Source organism: Patagioenas fasciata, chromosome 6 (genome assembly GCF_037038585.1).
Source record: "Patagioenas fasciata isolate bPatFas1 chromosome 6, bPatFas1.hap1, whole genome shotgun sequence".
Taxonomy (NCBI): Eukaryota; Metazoa; Chordata; class Aves; order Columbiformes; family Columbidae; genus Patagioenas; species Patagioenas fasciata.
The window spans coordinates 19,805,309-19,821,303 of NC_092525.1; the positions used below are offsets into that span (position 1 = coordinate 19,805,309).

General features: G+C 38.0%; 1 protein-coding gene across 23 annotated transcripts in view; it reads right to left on the reverse strand.

The window, feature by feature from the left end:
• FGGY (FGGY carbohydrate kinase domain containing) overlaps positions 1-15,995 on the reverse strand; it is a 309,381-nt gene that overhangs the window by 26,089 nt on the left and 267,297 nt on the right. For 22 of the 23 annotated variants that reach the window (XM_071810167.1, XM_071810160.1, XM_071810159.1 and 19 more), the window contains 6 exons: positions 14,077-14,138; positions 9,048-9,195; positions 7,386-7,460; positions 3,840-3,923; positions 3,610-3,730; positions 283-377 (listed from right to left, as the gene is read on the reverse strand). In XM_071810167.1, the coding sequence (XP_071666268.1) occupies positions 283-377; positions 3,610-3,730; positions 3,840-3,923; positions 7,386-7,460; positions 9,048-9,195; positions 14,077-14,138 (585 nt within the window). The remainder of the gene's footprint in view (positions 1-282; positions 378-3,609; positions 3,731-3,839; positions 3,924-7,385; positions 7,461-9,047; positions 9,196-14,076; positions 14,139-15,995) is intronic. The other variant, XM_071810171.1, reaches the window with a different exon arrangement.

Here is a 15,995-nt window from a genome sequence, read left to right on the forward strand (position 1 = left end):
TGCCAAATTCCCTTTTTTGTCTGTGAAATTGCATGGCCTAACTTCATAGACAGCAGCTTCTACCTGCAGAGCCCTATAGTCAGAAGTCAAGTTAATCTTCAATGAAGCTAAGTAACGTAAGGAGTTAAAAAGAATGTGGAGAGAAAGCAATGCTGGCTCATCTGGCAGCGCAGAAGGTACAAACTTTTCCACTTGAATTACAGTCTGTGCAGACTGCCAAATGTCAAAGTGTAAAATGCATGGAATTAAACAAACAAACAAATAAAATGAGGCACTGCATACCTGTATAGATGCAAAATCCCCAGAAGCACAAGCTCCCAGAATAGCAGCACCCACCAAAACAGACTCCACTTCTTTGGACAGGACAACAGGCTTGCCTATACAAGAAAAAACATACCTCTGTCAGGAAGAAAAGAGCGGTACTGCACTGGCGGCACAATACATAATAAATACTTCAAGAAAAAAAAAAGGACTTGAAAACCATGTTCACAACTCCATTCAGAGCTCCAATCTACTGCAGATTAATGCAAATCTCTCTGCTCTGTGGTTTCAGGTTCCAAGAAAAATGCTGAATTTAAGTAAAACAATTTAAGCAAAATATTCATGCAGAACGTAAAGCATACAGAGAACAAACACCCAGATCTTTGACCCTGGCTATTTATCTTAAAGGGCTTGGTATAAACCTGTTACCCACACCTTCCAAACCCACGTGCCTATTAAAAGTTGACCTCAAGAGGAAAACAGGGTGGTACTCTTTCTATTCCTTTTGCAATGAACAAAAAAAAAAAGTTTGGGTTTGTTTTTAAATATATAGACAACAAAGCCAGTCTGGTTTTGCTGGAAGACATGAAAATATGAGTAGTAAACTTTCACAAGCTATGTATGAAATCATGAGACAAATCTTGTATTCCAAATTGTGCGATATAGATGAAAATAAGATTAAATCACTGGAAAAACAAACTCAATATATATTCTGAAGTAAAATTAAAAATTCTTATTTTTTCACCCATGGGTACTATCACGAACACACTGTTGCTCAGTTCACATGAAGTTTTCTAAGACCTGCATTATTAATGTAAAACCAGCAAGAAAAAAAGAGTAAAACAAATAAAAATCAGCCTGCTTTCTTAATTCTCCTTTAAAAAAATTTAAAAATAGCCTAAGTCTAAATACTTTTCTAGGTACACTTTAGATGTTCACCCTTACTAAGCCAAAAAATGTAATATTCCTACATTATTTGGTATGTGTCTAAATTTCCATTACTGAGCTAATTTCATTCAATGAACGATGATGCAAACACAGTGGTGGGAGGAGTAATTCATTCTGTGAGCAGCCTCAGTGATATTATGCCCCCAAAAATGCTGCTCCTGAGAGCCAGCTCTAAGATTAGGAGTAGAAATTTGTAGGAAGATCTAAAGCGAGCCATCAACAACTCCCACAGAGAAAAAGGCAAATACACACTTATCAAAATGAGAAATAAAATTGTTAATATAAGAAATAATTATTGACACAAAGCAAATTCACCTTGCACCCCAGGCATTCGGTCACACTATGCTAACTTTGCACTGTTCCACCAGCTGCTCACAATCAACCTTCAAAGTCATAAAGGTGCCACAATGGTCTTTACACCATTTCTTCCTAAAGTTAGCGCAGGCAGCGAGAGGGAAAGAAAGGGGATACAGCGAGACCCTGTTATTTAATTGCTGGAATGACTATTAACAGTAAACTAGAGTAATTACAGCATCCCCATAATTTCTCTGACCCAACAAATTCATCCTAAAAACATGAGAGGAGGTTCAGTCACCTGAGCATTCCTCTGGTCAGGATGGACAACAGCTCAGACCTTGGGTCAACTTGAAACAGATGCAGACCACCTATTAATAAAACTCAAGCTTGGAGCTACGTGGCTGTTTGCCAGGCATTGAAGCAGTAAGCAGTTTGCAGTGTGCCCTAAAATTTACTGCACATTTCCCACATCATCGGAATGAATACAGAATTCTTACCAGGAAAACAACAAGATTAAGATACTTTTTAAGTGGCCTGCAAAATCATCTATTGGATGTCTGCATGGCTGAGTCATGGGCATTTGTAGCTAACAATAATATATTCAGATTTTTTTCTTTACGGGAAAGAATGGGGAATTGATCCTGGAATGTTAGTTATTTTATCTGATAGGCTCTAATGAGTTCAACACAACCGAGAGCATTTCAGTTAGATGAACTCTGACATCCCTTGTCAGTCACTGATTTTGCAAATGGGGGAGAACTCCAGGCTGCAAAAAGGCCTTTTTGTACTGAATTGTACTTGGCCATTAGTTACAGTCAAAGAACTTCTGATTACATTTTAATCAGAATACCTTTTCACAGATCTTTTATTTTCCACGTCAGGAACCAGCGTTCCAACTCTACACATAGCTGAAATTCACCTAAAACGTGAGTTATACAAGGAAAGGCACACACTGACAACATCATTCTTCACAAACAGAAAGTGTCACCTTGAGTACAACAAATTCAATGAACTTTAAGGTCAACAGACACGACGCTTTTTGCTTCTCCATTTCTGTTTTTATCTCAGGTAAGTACATAAAGCATATTTACATCTTTCCTCCTCCATCAAGTTTATGAAGCGGTGTTTAATGTCAGGGCAAATCAGATCTCCAGACGAAATGCCCCTAATCTGAGCCTTACACTATTCACAACAGCTCAACTGGTCTTAGTTTGAAATATACCCAAAACACACATCATTCAAAGTTTCTCTAAAACCCTTTATACTAAATCTTGTTATTTTTACCACATTTTTTAAAAGTATATTCAAATGACTCACAGGTGTGCTAAGATGTCCAACACACACAGGCTAAAGCGAGACCAAAAACACGGTGCAAGCCTGAGGCCTCCTCTTGCAACGAACCACAAACCCAGAACCTTCCACCCATGGAACATTATGCAGCAGTAAGGATCCAGAAATTCTCCCCTAAACCATATTGATGATGTAGAGGTGACAGTAATTCAAAAAAATTATTGTTCTGTATAATGGATCCAATGTCCAGCATGAGCAGAAGGTGTCAGAAGTCCAACAGAATTCAAAAAGGATTAAATTAACAGAGGTTTTAGTTTTAAATCTTATTAAAACCACAAAAGGTACTGGGCATTGTCTTCATCTAACTTCTGCTGAATTAACGTTAAAATTTCTATAGAATGTTTGGAATTATTTAAAAAAATCTGATAGTGAGAAACATCTCTGACATGTAATTTATACATATTGGTTTTTAAAATTCCATACAAAATTTATATTTATTCTATCGCACTTTCTAAAAAAAACCTGTAAGTCTAAGACCCACAGATTAGAAACCATTCTAGAGGTTTCTCCAGAAGTCTGTTTTCTAACAATATAGAAGTATGGAGCTTTGTACCACATCTTTGTGTTCTTCAAACATCTTTACATTTCCGGAAATCTAGTCCCGCAGGAAGTAACATTTCATTACACACTTTTGGGCTAACGAGCAAAATACATTTCTGTATAAAGAAGGCATTTATTTTTCCAAAGACGAAATATTTAGCCACCTAAAATAAAGTAGTTTACACTCCTTTCTCCGCACTTCCTCCAACTTACCAGTAATGTCAGCATGCATCTGCACAAAGATAGGGTTCTTGCTCAGTCCACCACACAGAAACAGCGTGTTGATATGATGCCCCGCAGCCTGCATAGTTTCCAAAATATGTCTTGTTCCTAACTTCAAAAAGGAAAACAAACAAACAAACAGATGAGCACAGGAGAGCTGCCACAGGAACAGATCTTAAAGCGCAATTTGCCAAATGAATGATACCAGTAACTGTCCCTACCAGTAACCTGAGGGCTGGGAACAGATCTGCAGGGGTACGGCTGCTGCTTTGCTTCCAGCCAGTAACAGCTATTGTAATTAAGAACTAGAAAAATCAAAGAGACGGCACAAGGAATTGGGAAATTCACAGGCAAAGTATAATGCAATACACACCCCGGGGCTGGCTGAAGAAGTGAAGATGTACCGGTACACAGGAATACAGGGAAACAGGACTTACAGGGATGTACTGACAATGGCCAAGACAAGGATTAGGAGAAGATACAGAAATGGGCACCAGGAAAACTGATGGCAGTGATGAGCGGATGTTTGTGACCAAGTGCAGCACAGCATGGAAAATATTTCCAGAGCCAGAACTGAAATCTACATGGCAAAGAGATCCCCAGCAAAAACTTCTATTTACTTAGTACAACAGCATCTGAAAAATCACTCTCAGTATAGAGGTTTCAATTCTGAAGCCAAATAGCAAAACAGAACAAACAAAACAAACCAACCAACCAAAAAAAAAAAAAAAAAAAAAAAAACACACCACAAAAACACAAGAACAAAAAGAGCAAATAAAACCCTGAATTTTCTGTCTTTTCAGCAAAAAGGAAAATCTGAAGAATTTTTTATTGGCTTAACTATTTATCTTGGCCTTTACCCTATGCAAAATAAAATGTTCCATTTCATGCCTGGATTAATTGAAACTTCTAAAACATAGGCACAGCTTTACACTTTTCAATTATAGTCTCCATTCTGAGAAACACAAATTAGAACAGCTCAGTGTTCCGCTTTGCAAATGATGAAAACAAATGTTTTGCCATTAAAAAAAAAAAAAAATTATTTCCTTTGCTTGCCTCCAACTACTGACTGAAGTCAACGTTCTCCCTCTTTCCTCTTGCAAGAACATTTTCCATTTCCTTAACAAACTATTTGTCCAACCCTAACTCCCAGCTCTTTATAATACCTTGGAAGTTAATTTTCAAACCCAGACTTGACAAAATGCCAAATTCGAGCCAAAATTTTGCCTGAACTGACTCTTTGTAAGCAGATTCCCCACAAAACATAATCTGGTCAGAATTTTCACAAACCATCTTTTAAGTTTTCTTGATGCTATGCTGCAAGTTCATTAAGAGGTCTGCAGCCCACAGTAAACCTCTCTTCAAATAAAAGCTACTGAAAACTGAGTTTCATCAGACTGGAGATGTTTCCTGTGAATGGCACCACTCTGGAGAGGCTGTCAAACGTATTTTGGTTTTTCAGGCAAGCGGTTATGAGGAACTTTAGCAGCCGCAACAGCAGCTGATTAAATCCATCGCTTCCCTATTGACACAGAGGGCTCATTTCCAAATCACACAGCCACAATTTTAATTATGGAAAAATAAACTGCTCTAAAAAGAGTCCGTCTCCTCAGAATGGGCTTGATGGCCACAATTATATCTCTGATCGTGTTCTCATCTGTCTAACTGTTGCATTGCATTTTGCAATGAATAGGTAAAAGGATATTCTCTTTCACTACTTCTGAAATTCAAATTTATTAACAACTTCTCTCACAACATACACATGTCAAAGACCCTGAGAAAGAACATGCTGTGAAAATTATTTTGTGTTTACCTGCCTGGAAAATTGTATTCACATAGCAATTTAAATTAAAGCCAGACGTATTTCACTGTGGGTAGAGGGGATCTAATTTAATCCTGGGTTGGAGAAAATGCAAATTGAGGGGCTTGAAATGCAAATTTTATATAAAAAGAAAAAAGAGTCTCCTGCTGAAAAGAAAACTAGAGATTAACATTCTGTGGGTAGGCTTACACTTTTTACAAGATTTTTACTTAGGTTTAAAGTTTATCTTGCACCCATTGAAGACAGCTAATGGTACAGGATTGGGACTGTCATGAACTAGAACTTTTTCCTTCAATATAAGTGAAGCTAAAATTGGGACCGACGGAGTATGGGAGGAAAATTACATTTCCTAGCAATTAGCAATTAGTAAATCTATCAAGTCACAATCAAGTCTACTCTGTCTACTCTTTAGTTACTGTTTCAATAGTGGTTTAGGAAAAATTAATTTCCATTAACTTACAATGAAGAGAAAACTATGGTATGACCTTTTTATATCTCACGATCAGCACAATTAGCTGTCACAAAGAAATGCAGAGGCTGAATTCAGCTTTCACCATAGTATTTGAGTTTTACAACAAAATTTGAGTTGTATCATATAAGGAGATAATAGGTGACTTTCCCAGGATTTCCAGCAGAGAACGTTTCCACTTCATTAGCACGATATAATAATGGAGCACCTGTTCAATACTGGAAAGTTTCTTTCAGGGGCAATATCAGTCCCTGGCATTGTTTAAACTCTCCTAGATATTCTTATTTAAATGGTGGGATTATACTGAAGCATCAGGTATAACCAAGCTACATTCAACTTATAAAGGATCAAAACTCACAACAATGAATTCCAGGTTGGGGTTAAGTTCTTGTTATTTGCTGAAGAGGGAGGGTTAACACATAAGATTGTACAATTCACGGTAAATTTACAGCAGCCGCCCACCCTCTATATCCCAGATGGCTGGCCCAGCCTAGCGAAGTTGTTGTTTAACCAGTAGAGGAGTTTGGAAGTTTTCCAACTGAACAGAGTTTTGTCAGAAAAATTCTCTAATTCATCAAACTGTTCCACAAAAACACCTCAAGTTCAACAATTAAAAAAAAAAAAAATCACAAAAAAGATGTCAAAGGAATGACAATTTCAATCACCAGTGCCTCGGCATAGCAAGCTCCATTGAAAATAGCCTGCACCAGGTTTTCAAAACAACTTCTTTGACCTGGTTTTCACTTCAAAGTAGAACTACTCATGAAGTTGAAATCCCATGTTCCAGACAAAATTAGGGCAGAAACAAAAGTGTTCCAACAAAATTACCCATCTCTGCACATTAGCAAACATTGCGGACGTTTCATGAAGACAGTCTCCCTGTCCGCTTTTGCAGGAACATGTGCACCGGCTGGAGATCCGACACAGGGAGCAACTGCTTGCCTTGCAGCAAGGAAATCAAGGCAGGAACGAGCTCAGGTCCATTCGGTCTGTAGCATTATGGACTGAATCACAGACCCACCCTGACTCGCTGTGGTACAGAGTTCCGACTCATGTAACAGGCAAGCAGGGGAAAATCCACAGATTTAGGAATAATGTGAAGCTCAAGCATTTTAGGGCAGTGCAAGTTCCTTCATACAATCACCAAAGCTTTTTCTTCTCCTCTCAGCTTCCCTCTAGACAGCCCGTGCTGTTCACTCTGTCCATTACAGCATCAGCCTTTTCCCCCACAACTGCACTAGAGGCAAAAGTTCAATTTACAGAATTTCCATAAGGAGAAAACATTTTAGGGGCACTGTCAATTATCCTACAGTAGGGAGTAGTCACCAATGAGTGTAAACAATATCTTTCTACTTTAAGAAGTTCCTTAAGTGAATTCATCTATTATTAGAAATCTGTTTAGCAGAAGGGAATGACCAGTCTGCCACAGAACAGGAGACAATTCATTTATTCTTTTATGCACTTAAAATGGCTTACAGCAATGGCTTGAATCGTGGCCAAGTAGATAAGGGCAAGTTCATCCAGACCCCGAGACAGTGTTAGTCCAACAACCTGCGCAAAGATCAAAAAGAAACTGCACAAATCCAGCCAAAGTAAAACTCTCTTATTTTCTATGGTTTCTTGTTGTAACAAGTTCAAAGTGCTAATTCTAAGCCCTGCTTTTGTGAGCTGTACACACAATGTTATGTTCAACATGTTATTCCCGATCTGGGAAGACCACATAAATTGTTCTTGCCCTTGCAAAGAAATAAAGAACAAACAGCATATTGTATGGGATTAGAGATAGATTAACTCTGACAGTTTTATGTTATGACTCAGATATCACTTGTGAATGTATTTAATGTAATAATATGAAAATGCTATTACATAAAAATAACTTTCTAAAAGCATTTCTCCCCCTCCCTTCTAAGCACCCTAATACTGAAAAACAATTAATAAATGAAGACTCTATCTTAACCTCTTTTCTCTGACATAAATCAATACTGCACTGTAGTTACTCTGGATTAATATAAGCACAGGCAACACCTGAATGCAGCCATATTAGTGGCAGGAAAAAATAGGTTGCTGTTACAAACATTTGTATACAGCCATCATACCAGGAAATTCTGCTTCTGCTGCAGCATATAATACTTTCATAAGATCATACAGGTAGTATTAGGATTCAAAACTGTATAAGCCATCTATTTTTTTTACTGCTTCCCTCATTTGTGGCTCAAAACATGTTGCAGTGGCTTATGTCTACCTTTTCCTACCTCAACCTGAAAGACAGCAGGCTTTGGTGCTGGTGAGGAGCTTGAGATACTCACTTCAAGGACAAGATGTCATTTTGAAGTATATTTTTGCATTATTCACCAGCTATTTTAATACCATCAGATTACAGCTTCTGTTACGGTCCTATGCAGTGAGTAGCAGTGCAGTGTGCTGTGACCAAACGTAAAGATGGGCTGAAATTCGCCAGCACAGGTTCTCTGGTGAGCTTCCAAAAGCTGCTCTTTCTGGTTCCACATTGCAATGCTCTGAAAGTTTCTTTGCACAGAACACAGTATTTCAAGGCCTTCTGAATTCGAAAAGCAGCATTTTTAAAACCACAAGTCAGAATCAGATCAGGTTTACCTTTGAACAGATGTATGAAGCACTGTGGTTGCATATTTCCAATCACGAGAGCATCTATGCCCATTTTTAACAGAGGAACTTCTCAGTTTCTGTTGAAATACACTACCCAGCAACTCTAATAGAGCACATTTACTAAACATTTATCTGTTTAAATCAAGCAGGTAAGCATACCCAAATTTGTCTTGAAATTCATTGCAACAGATATGCAAAATGTGGTAGACAGGTGAGTAACAACAGCAAGCACTGCTAGTCATGAAATGTGATTCTTAGGAAAGATACTGGGAGACACACAACACTCCACATATTTCCAGAAAATAAATGTGGCTGCAGTGATATCTGAACTACAATGATCTCTGGTTTTCTACTGAAACATTAGCACACTTCGAAATGCTGCAAGAAATCCAAATCCTATGGGATAGTTTAAATAGCTAAGGAGGAGTACGCACAAAACTGGAAAAAAGCCCCTTCCAAGCTTTTTTTTTTTACCCTATATTGACCTTTTTGCAAAGACAGGCTGTTTCTTACCATGCCCTTTAGTGTCAGATCTGTTAAGGGAGATCTGTTACCATGGAAATCTGGCCAAACATGGAGATCAACAGTGAGGAAACCCACAGGCAAAGATTTCTTAATCACATCCAGGTGACTGTTCAAGTATGTATATATACTGTGAGCACTAGGAAAAAACAAGTTGGAAAAAGAGTGGAGGAGGTTATTCATCAAACATAAAACATTTGTACTACCATCAAATGCAATAAAAACCCATCAAAGATGCCAAATCCCAAATTTTCCCAAATTCCTCAGTTTCACAGGAGGAGGGGAGATAAAGGGAGTTTGTGATCTTGAATTTGTACATTGCCTCATCCCGGCCCCTAATGAGCCAGAGCTGTTCCATATTTTGGGGGCTGATGATGCTTGTCACTAACAGAAAGGTGCTGACACTGTGAAAGAAAAGCCTAGAGAAAAAGCTGAGAGGCAGAAAAGAAAACCCAATTGCTCTACAAATGTTTAAAATTTTCCCTGATTTATCAATAGCACTGGACTTACAGCTTTCCTTTTTTAAACCATAATTATTTCCTTATGTGTTACGATTAAAATGCAGCACTAAGGGTGGAGGAGAGAAAGCAAGAGGCTGCTGTTTTAGGGAGGAGCCGAACACAGACCTAAATTTGTATGCAAGTTTATATACTACACCCAAATCTACAACATCCAACAGACTTTTTTTCCTGGATCAACAGTCATTTTAGGACTAAGAGTAAACTCTTCAGCGCTTTGGCTTGCAATGACATTCCATTTAAAAAATGTTGCAATTATGCTCAGAATATTTTTTTCAAACACTCATCCTATCATAAAGATTCATATATATACTTTTCAACCCCTCAGAAACCTTCAAGCGGGGCATTTAATTCTAGACATGTGGGTCAATAATAGCATCTAACCCTAATTACAATTGATTAGTCATTGTCTCATCCACTGTAGACCCAAACAGTGATATTCATTTAGCCTCTACATGTATATTCAATCACGCACTAATGAGATCCCTAAGGGAATTTGGCATATGCTTTACTAGTTTGACTTCTGACCTGCTAGCAGCTGTATATTTATACTTTGCAATCAACCATTCAGCTGCATGTTTTTTCAATTATACCTTGCCATGTGTATGCTATCAGAGGATATCATTCAAAATGAAGTACACTTGGAAGACATTAAAATAACTAATTCACATCATTATTCACCTACTTTAAAATGTACTTTATGTGTCTTCCTGGACCTGAATTATGATAATTTTGAGGTCACAATCATTTTTCCCCCTTGTTGTAAAAGTGGCCCTATTTTCTACATCCTTAAAGACTGCACTATAAGCAGTACATGCTAAGGACAAAAATCATTTTATTTCCAGTCTAAGCCATGGCTTGACTGTTGGGAAGGAAAAGAAAGGAAAGCTTCACTCAACCACAGACCTACCAGACATCGCACCTGGTATCTGATCTCCATCCTGCTTGATTACTCTCACAAGGATTAGTCATTCGTGCAGCTCTGACAGAACACAAGGACTGTACAAAAAGGCTGAAGTCAGCCAAATATACTTAAGACCCACATAACCTTGGAATTACACTTTTCCCGCCGCCTCACCTTTTACTTTTTTTTTTCCCTACAAATATATATGGGTTCAAGGCACTACATTTGGACTCAGTGACTGACAAAATCCTTCAAGCACTTGCCAGTTCTAGTTTCTACCCTGTTTGTGTTATACAGAGTATTACGCCATCAGCTCTCTGGAGCTCTTTCTATTCAATTCTATCGGAGGGTACCAGTAGCAGCTGGATCTGACTTGCAGACTTGAGCACAAGTTATTGCTATTAAAAAGGAGCTATGTTGAAACTAGAGAATAAGAAACCAATGCAAGTTTTACCAGGCTTATATTCATATTGAGGACATAACTTCTAAAAGCAACAGGAGGTTGGCATTTAGTCTGTTCAGGAAATGTGGAAGATGCCAGCAGGTATCTTTCAGGAAAAAATATCTAACAATTTAGATTTCTAAAACTAAAAGAAAAAAGGGCTCTGAAACATCTAGAGGTACTGCCAAAAATGATTAATATGTTCTGCTTGGAAGATCCCAAAATTGCTGATAGATAATGTGTGTATCACTTCACTGCTTTTTTTCAGGAGCCATTTCTTTGTATGAGGAAATGGCATTGAGAAGTGAAGGAAAGGAAATCCTGTCCTAAAACATAGTGTTTCACAAAGCACCAAAGGACATATAATCTTTGCTGTCAGTTAAGACACTTTTTCCCTCCAGATTAGAAACTGTGATTCTGTGAAACAGAAGTATTTAAACTTTAAAGCATAAATGATTATATTATTTCACTTTTTTTCCTACTGTAGCCTACCTCTACAGGATTTAATGTAGCAGTGATGGCCAGATGTCAGACCTCCACAATACATAGATTGAAGAATTAAAGTGCTATATACACAGCAGCTTCTGCAACTCATTGAGCTACATGAGAACACTCGAGGTTTGCTGCTCACTGAGCATGTCAATTAGTTACATTGAATGCTAAATTTACAGCTGTCCAGAAAACCCTCATGTAATTCAACCCTCTCCATTTCCAGTAAAATAAGGGAAAAGAGAACATGGGGATAGTACTGGGAGGGTTGCACAAGACTGGTCTTCAGCACCAGTGCTCAGTAGGAGCTGCTTTCTCGCAAGATCATTCAAGCCACTCGCGCCATCCCGAGTTACCACAAATTACTGAAACGGTGGTAAATGCAGCTTGCACACCCTTGCTCCTGGTAGAAGCAAAGGACCAGAAGTCTGAAGGATAAAACACCTGCAATGAGCTGCTCGGTTCCCACTGCCAAACCTGCTTCTCAGCAGCACTGGCAGCCTGGCACAGAGGCAAGAGGCACAGATTTGTGACCTCAGATGTTGTTTTTTTTAATGATCCAGACACGTGACTGTGTTTTGTCACTACAAAACCAGCCTAACTCTTCACAGTGTTGCACTAGCACAGGAAGTAAATGTAATATGCAATTGCACACCTAAACATGGAATTCTTGTTGTTTTCTTTCAATGACCATTTGCAATGGCTGAACACACCCATACAGAAAATATACTGAATATAATAAACTAGATTCTCTGAAGTATTCTGCTGAGATCTCCAGGCACATAATCTATCAATCATCAACAACAATCCCCCCAAAACATGACACTATGTTTTTATTAAGTATACAACTTAATGTAAGTTAACACATAATCTAAAGTTTGGGCCAACACTGTTCATTAAAACTGTGCCTTGCACTTGTTTAGCTACTGCTTCGAGTCTCTGTGATAGGGCTGAAGCTTGTGCTCTACGTGTAGAAAGAAATTAAGAAATAATAATAAGAAAAATTCAGTTCAAGTTGCAAAGTCCCTCATGTTTGGTTTGTTCAAATTCTTTAACGAATATTTGAGAAGGAAAAGAAGAAAGGGGATAGGGAGAATTAATACGAGTCTTGTTTACTAAATGTATAGCTTTCCAAACATTTCATTAGGAGAGTAATATCTGGAAAGTGTTATAAAAATACCATTGAGCATCATCCTTTTTATAAAATAACTCTCTTTATCAATGTTATCCTCCACAGCTTTACTAACTGCAGGAGACTCAAATAAAAAGTTATGACATCATACACTCGCGTATCATGGAGTTCTATTCCCGATATTCTGCATTTAATGTCCTATTCACAATCCAAGCTTTTTGCATTACAAAATTAGTTATGGTCAGTCAGTTCAGTGTCAGACCCAGTATACACAAGCAGGGCACAGTATACTAATTTATCCAACACACACACACACACACACAAAAGGTTTATCCTGCTCTCACAGACTAAACTGCTTATGTTTGTGCTTCATATGGGGGCACCGGAAAAATGGCCTGGAAGCCAAAATTTTTGAAGAAAACCCAGATCAATCCTTATCCCAAACATACACAGATGCATTTATTTCCTGATTTCCTTTTTGAAATAACAACAAAGAGAACTCTAGGAAGCACGAATCTATGTCATATTGAATAAGTCAAATACATTTCTGGGAATCCTGGCCAGGCTCTTAACAAACAAATAAGACGCCGAGCACTACAAAGCGTGGAAGTGTCATTCAGAGAAACCAGGTAGCTTTATCCCTCCAGGGAGGACTGAAAATAACTGCATAACTGCATGCACTTAATACATCTGTCAGGACTGAACGACGCCTTTTATGCCAGAGTGATAAAATGAAGATAAAATGCCAAGTTTGCAATTTTTTTCTTTAATACAAGGAGGAAAAAGAAATTAAAAGAGAACCAAATTTTCATCCAATGTGCCTAACTGTTGAGTTATGATCTCTCTGGGAGTCACATGAACCATCTTAAAAGGAATCCAAGCCAAAATAGCCTGAGAAAGTCCAGATCTGACAGAAGTGTCTGGACTGTCTTCATCCACTTGTGAAGCAGACCAAACTAAAATTCCACATTGCACACAGCCTCCTGCTCAAGGAATCCTGGAGTTACCTCCAATTCACTCCTATATCTTAAGTTGCGTCTGAAAATTCATCCTGGGTTTCTCTGTTCTATTTGTGCTGCCATGCAGGGCTTTTTCATACAATGGCTCTACCTTGCCTTAGATGACTGTTCCAAAAATATTGAATAATATCTTCCTAAGTAAGCTATATCTCATTCTTGGAGTTTAATACTGCCATCTACAAATTAAGACACAACATTAGCCCAAGGAATAAAGGTCTGCTGAACAGGGCTGATATTATGGTATCAAGAAATACCCCAGCCTGGATACAAAAGAAGTTTAAAAACAGAAAATTAGTATCACAACTTAAGTACATTGAAGGTATCTGAGGGGAGTTTAAAGCTTTCATCTTTGAGCAATCACCTGACAAGCCTTTGTAAATACTTCCAACCCACTATCAGACTGTTAATTCCTCTGTTTCAGAGTAAGGACACAGCAGGACAATTCTGTGCTGCTGGCAATACAACATATCATCAATTTGTAAGGCAGGTACGTGATAAAGGAATAACAAGACTGACCTGGTTGCAGCTTTTGACTGTAATTCTGGGAAGGCGGCATGGCCTCGGACAACATGATCTATCTGAAAAGGAGGAAAGCAACATTTTTTGAATGATTACATCTGAAAAATTTGGTCCTGGAAAAGGGCAATGCAGTATCATAACTTTAAAAGGACAAGAATTTCTAAATTACTCATGAGGTGTTAAGTCCTAGACCTAGCGAAGCCAATGGCAAAACTCCCACTGACATTACTGGATTCTTAAAAACTGTAAGAAAAAACAACCAAAGCTGAACCAAAAGCAGACAAAATGCTAAGCACGCGGCTCCTCAGACAGAAGAGCAAGCTGGAAGGATGACTTTGTACCTCTCCAACACTACCTGACAGCACATCCTGCAGTGTCTCCCATTCTCTCGCATGCATATCCCCACTGGAATTCTACCACGAGCATATTCTTGGCCCAAATTCCTGCAGCTTTCTATATCACACTGTTATAATAAAATACAAGGTGTGTTGTCATCCTGAGACATGCTCCATATGTTCATTGCAGGAAACTAAATGTATAGCCTGACAAGTAATTATTGCTATAAAAAAAGATCAATATAGGCTCTGTCTATACCAAATTTATAAATCACCTGGTCCTTTCACTTCCCAGCGGCTACCATTATTCACAAAATAAAGTATCAGGTAGAATAACATGGGCTTTTAAGACAATAATTCAGCAGGTTTTGTGGCCTCTTGATAATATCCCATCAGAGGTGACAGTAAAAGCTAAGGAGGCAAAACTAGAGCTACTCAAGAGCACTGAGTATATTTGGCAATGCCTATCGGCAGCAATCCATATTAGGTTTTTAATTTTTAACAGCATCAGTCTAGTCCTTAACCAGTGTAGCAAAACCTAATGAAGCATGTACATCTGAACACAGCAATAAAAATAACACATGCCTGTTCTTTCTGAGATTTGCATCAAAGACAAAACTCAAACATGCAAGCATTAGAAACAAAGTCTGGCCTGAATTTTGCAATCTTGCATAATCTCGAAAGAACACAGGAGCAGCTCATAAATTCAGAAATAAATATCAAATTTACTTGTGTGCTATGAAAACACTACACAAAGATGTTACAGAAGTTATGATATTAGCTATTTAAATGTTCTTAATTCATGACATGGCCACAGGAGGGTTGCATCTAGACACCATTTTCTGCTATTCTTTATTTCACAGTTTGTAATGATGTCATGCCATTCTTTGTCTCTTTTTTGCAAGATCTTTCTTCCTATAAATTTTGAAAATCCAGTGCAAAAGCCCATCTAATAAACAAAAAGGCTTTTTCAAAACAAGATGAGTTCTTAATTCTTCCTCTGGACTCTATCTGAACCCATTTTCAAAATCCAACAGACTTTTTTCACAGCTGTATCAATTAAAAAATCAATTAGAAATTTAAGGGACGTATATCAGTTTAGCTTTTAACAAGTTCAACAGACTGTTCAAATTTCGTGAAAACAATTCACCTTTGGGCACAGACCAAGCAATGAAAAGAATCCCCAAACACATCCTTTTGTTTGTTCGTTTGTTTTCAAAAAGCTTTAAGTATGAGCAAGCAGGACCTTAACCAGACTAGACCTTTAAAATTACAAAGATAATAAATGCAAACTACCCTCCACACAATGCACATCCACCATCTCCTCCTACAGCTCCCTATGTGTTTTCTGTACATAAAACCTCAAGAAAACCACATGAGATATTCTAAGAATGTTTTAATAACACAGTTTCCCTAATATACCTGACAGAGCTGACTTTTGCTATGGGTCCTAACAAGACCATAAATTTTTTCCAGCAATTTCTTTAATGACATACAAACATCTTGTTCTCTGGTACTAGAATGGAAAGGATTTTAAAAATCATCTTTCTGACATGCCCTAACCCTCATGGTACATTTTAA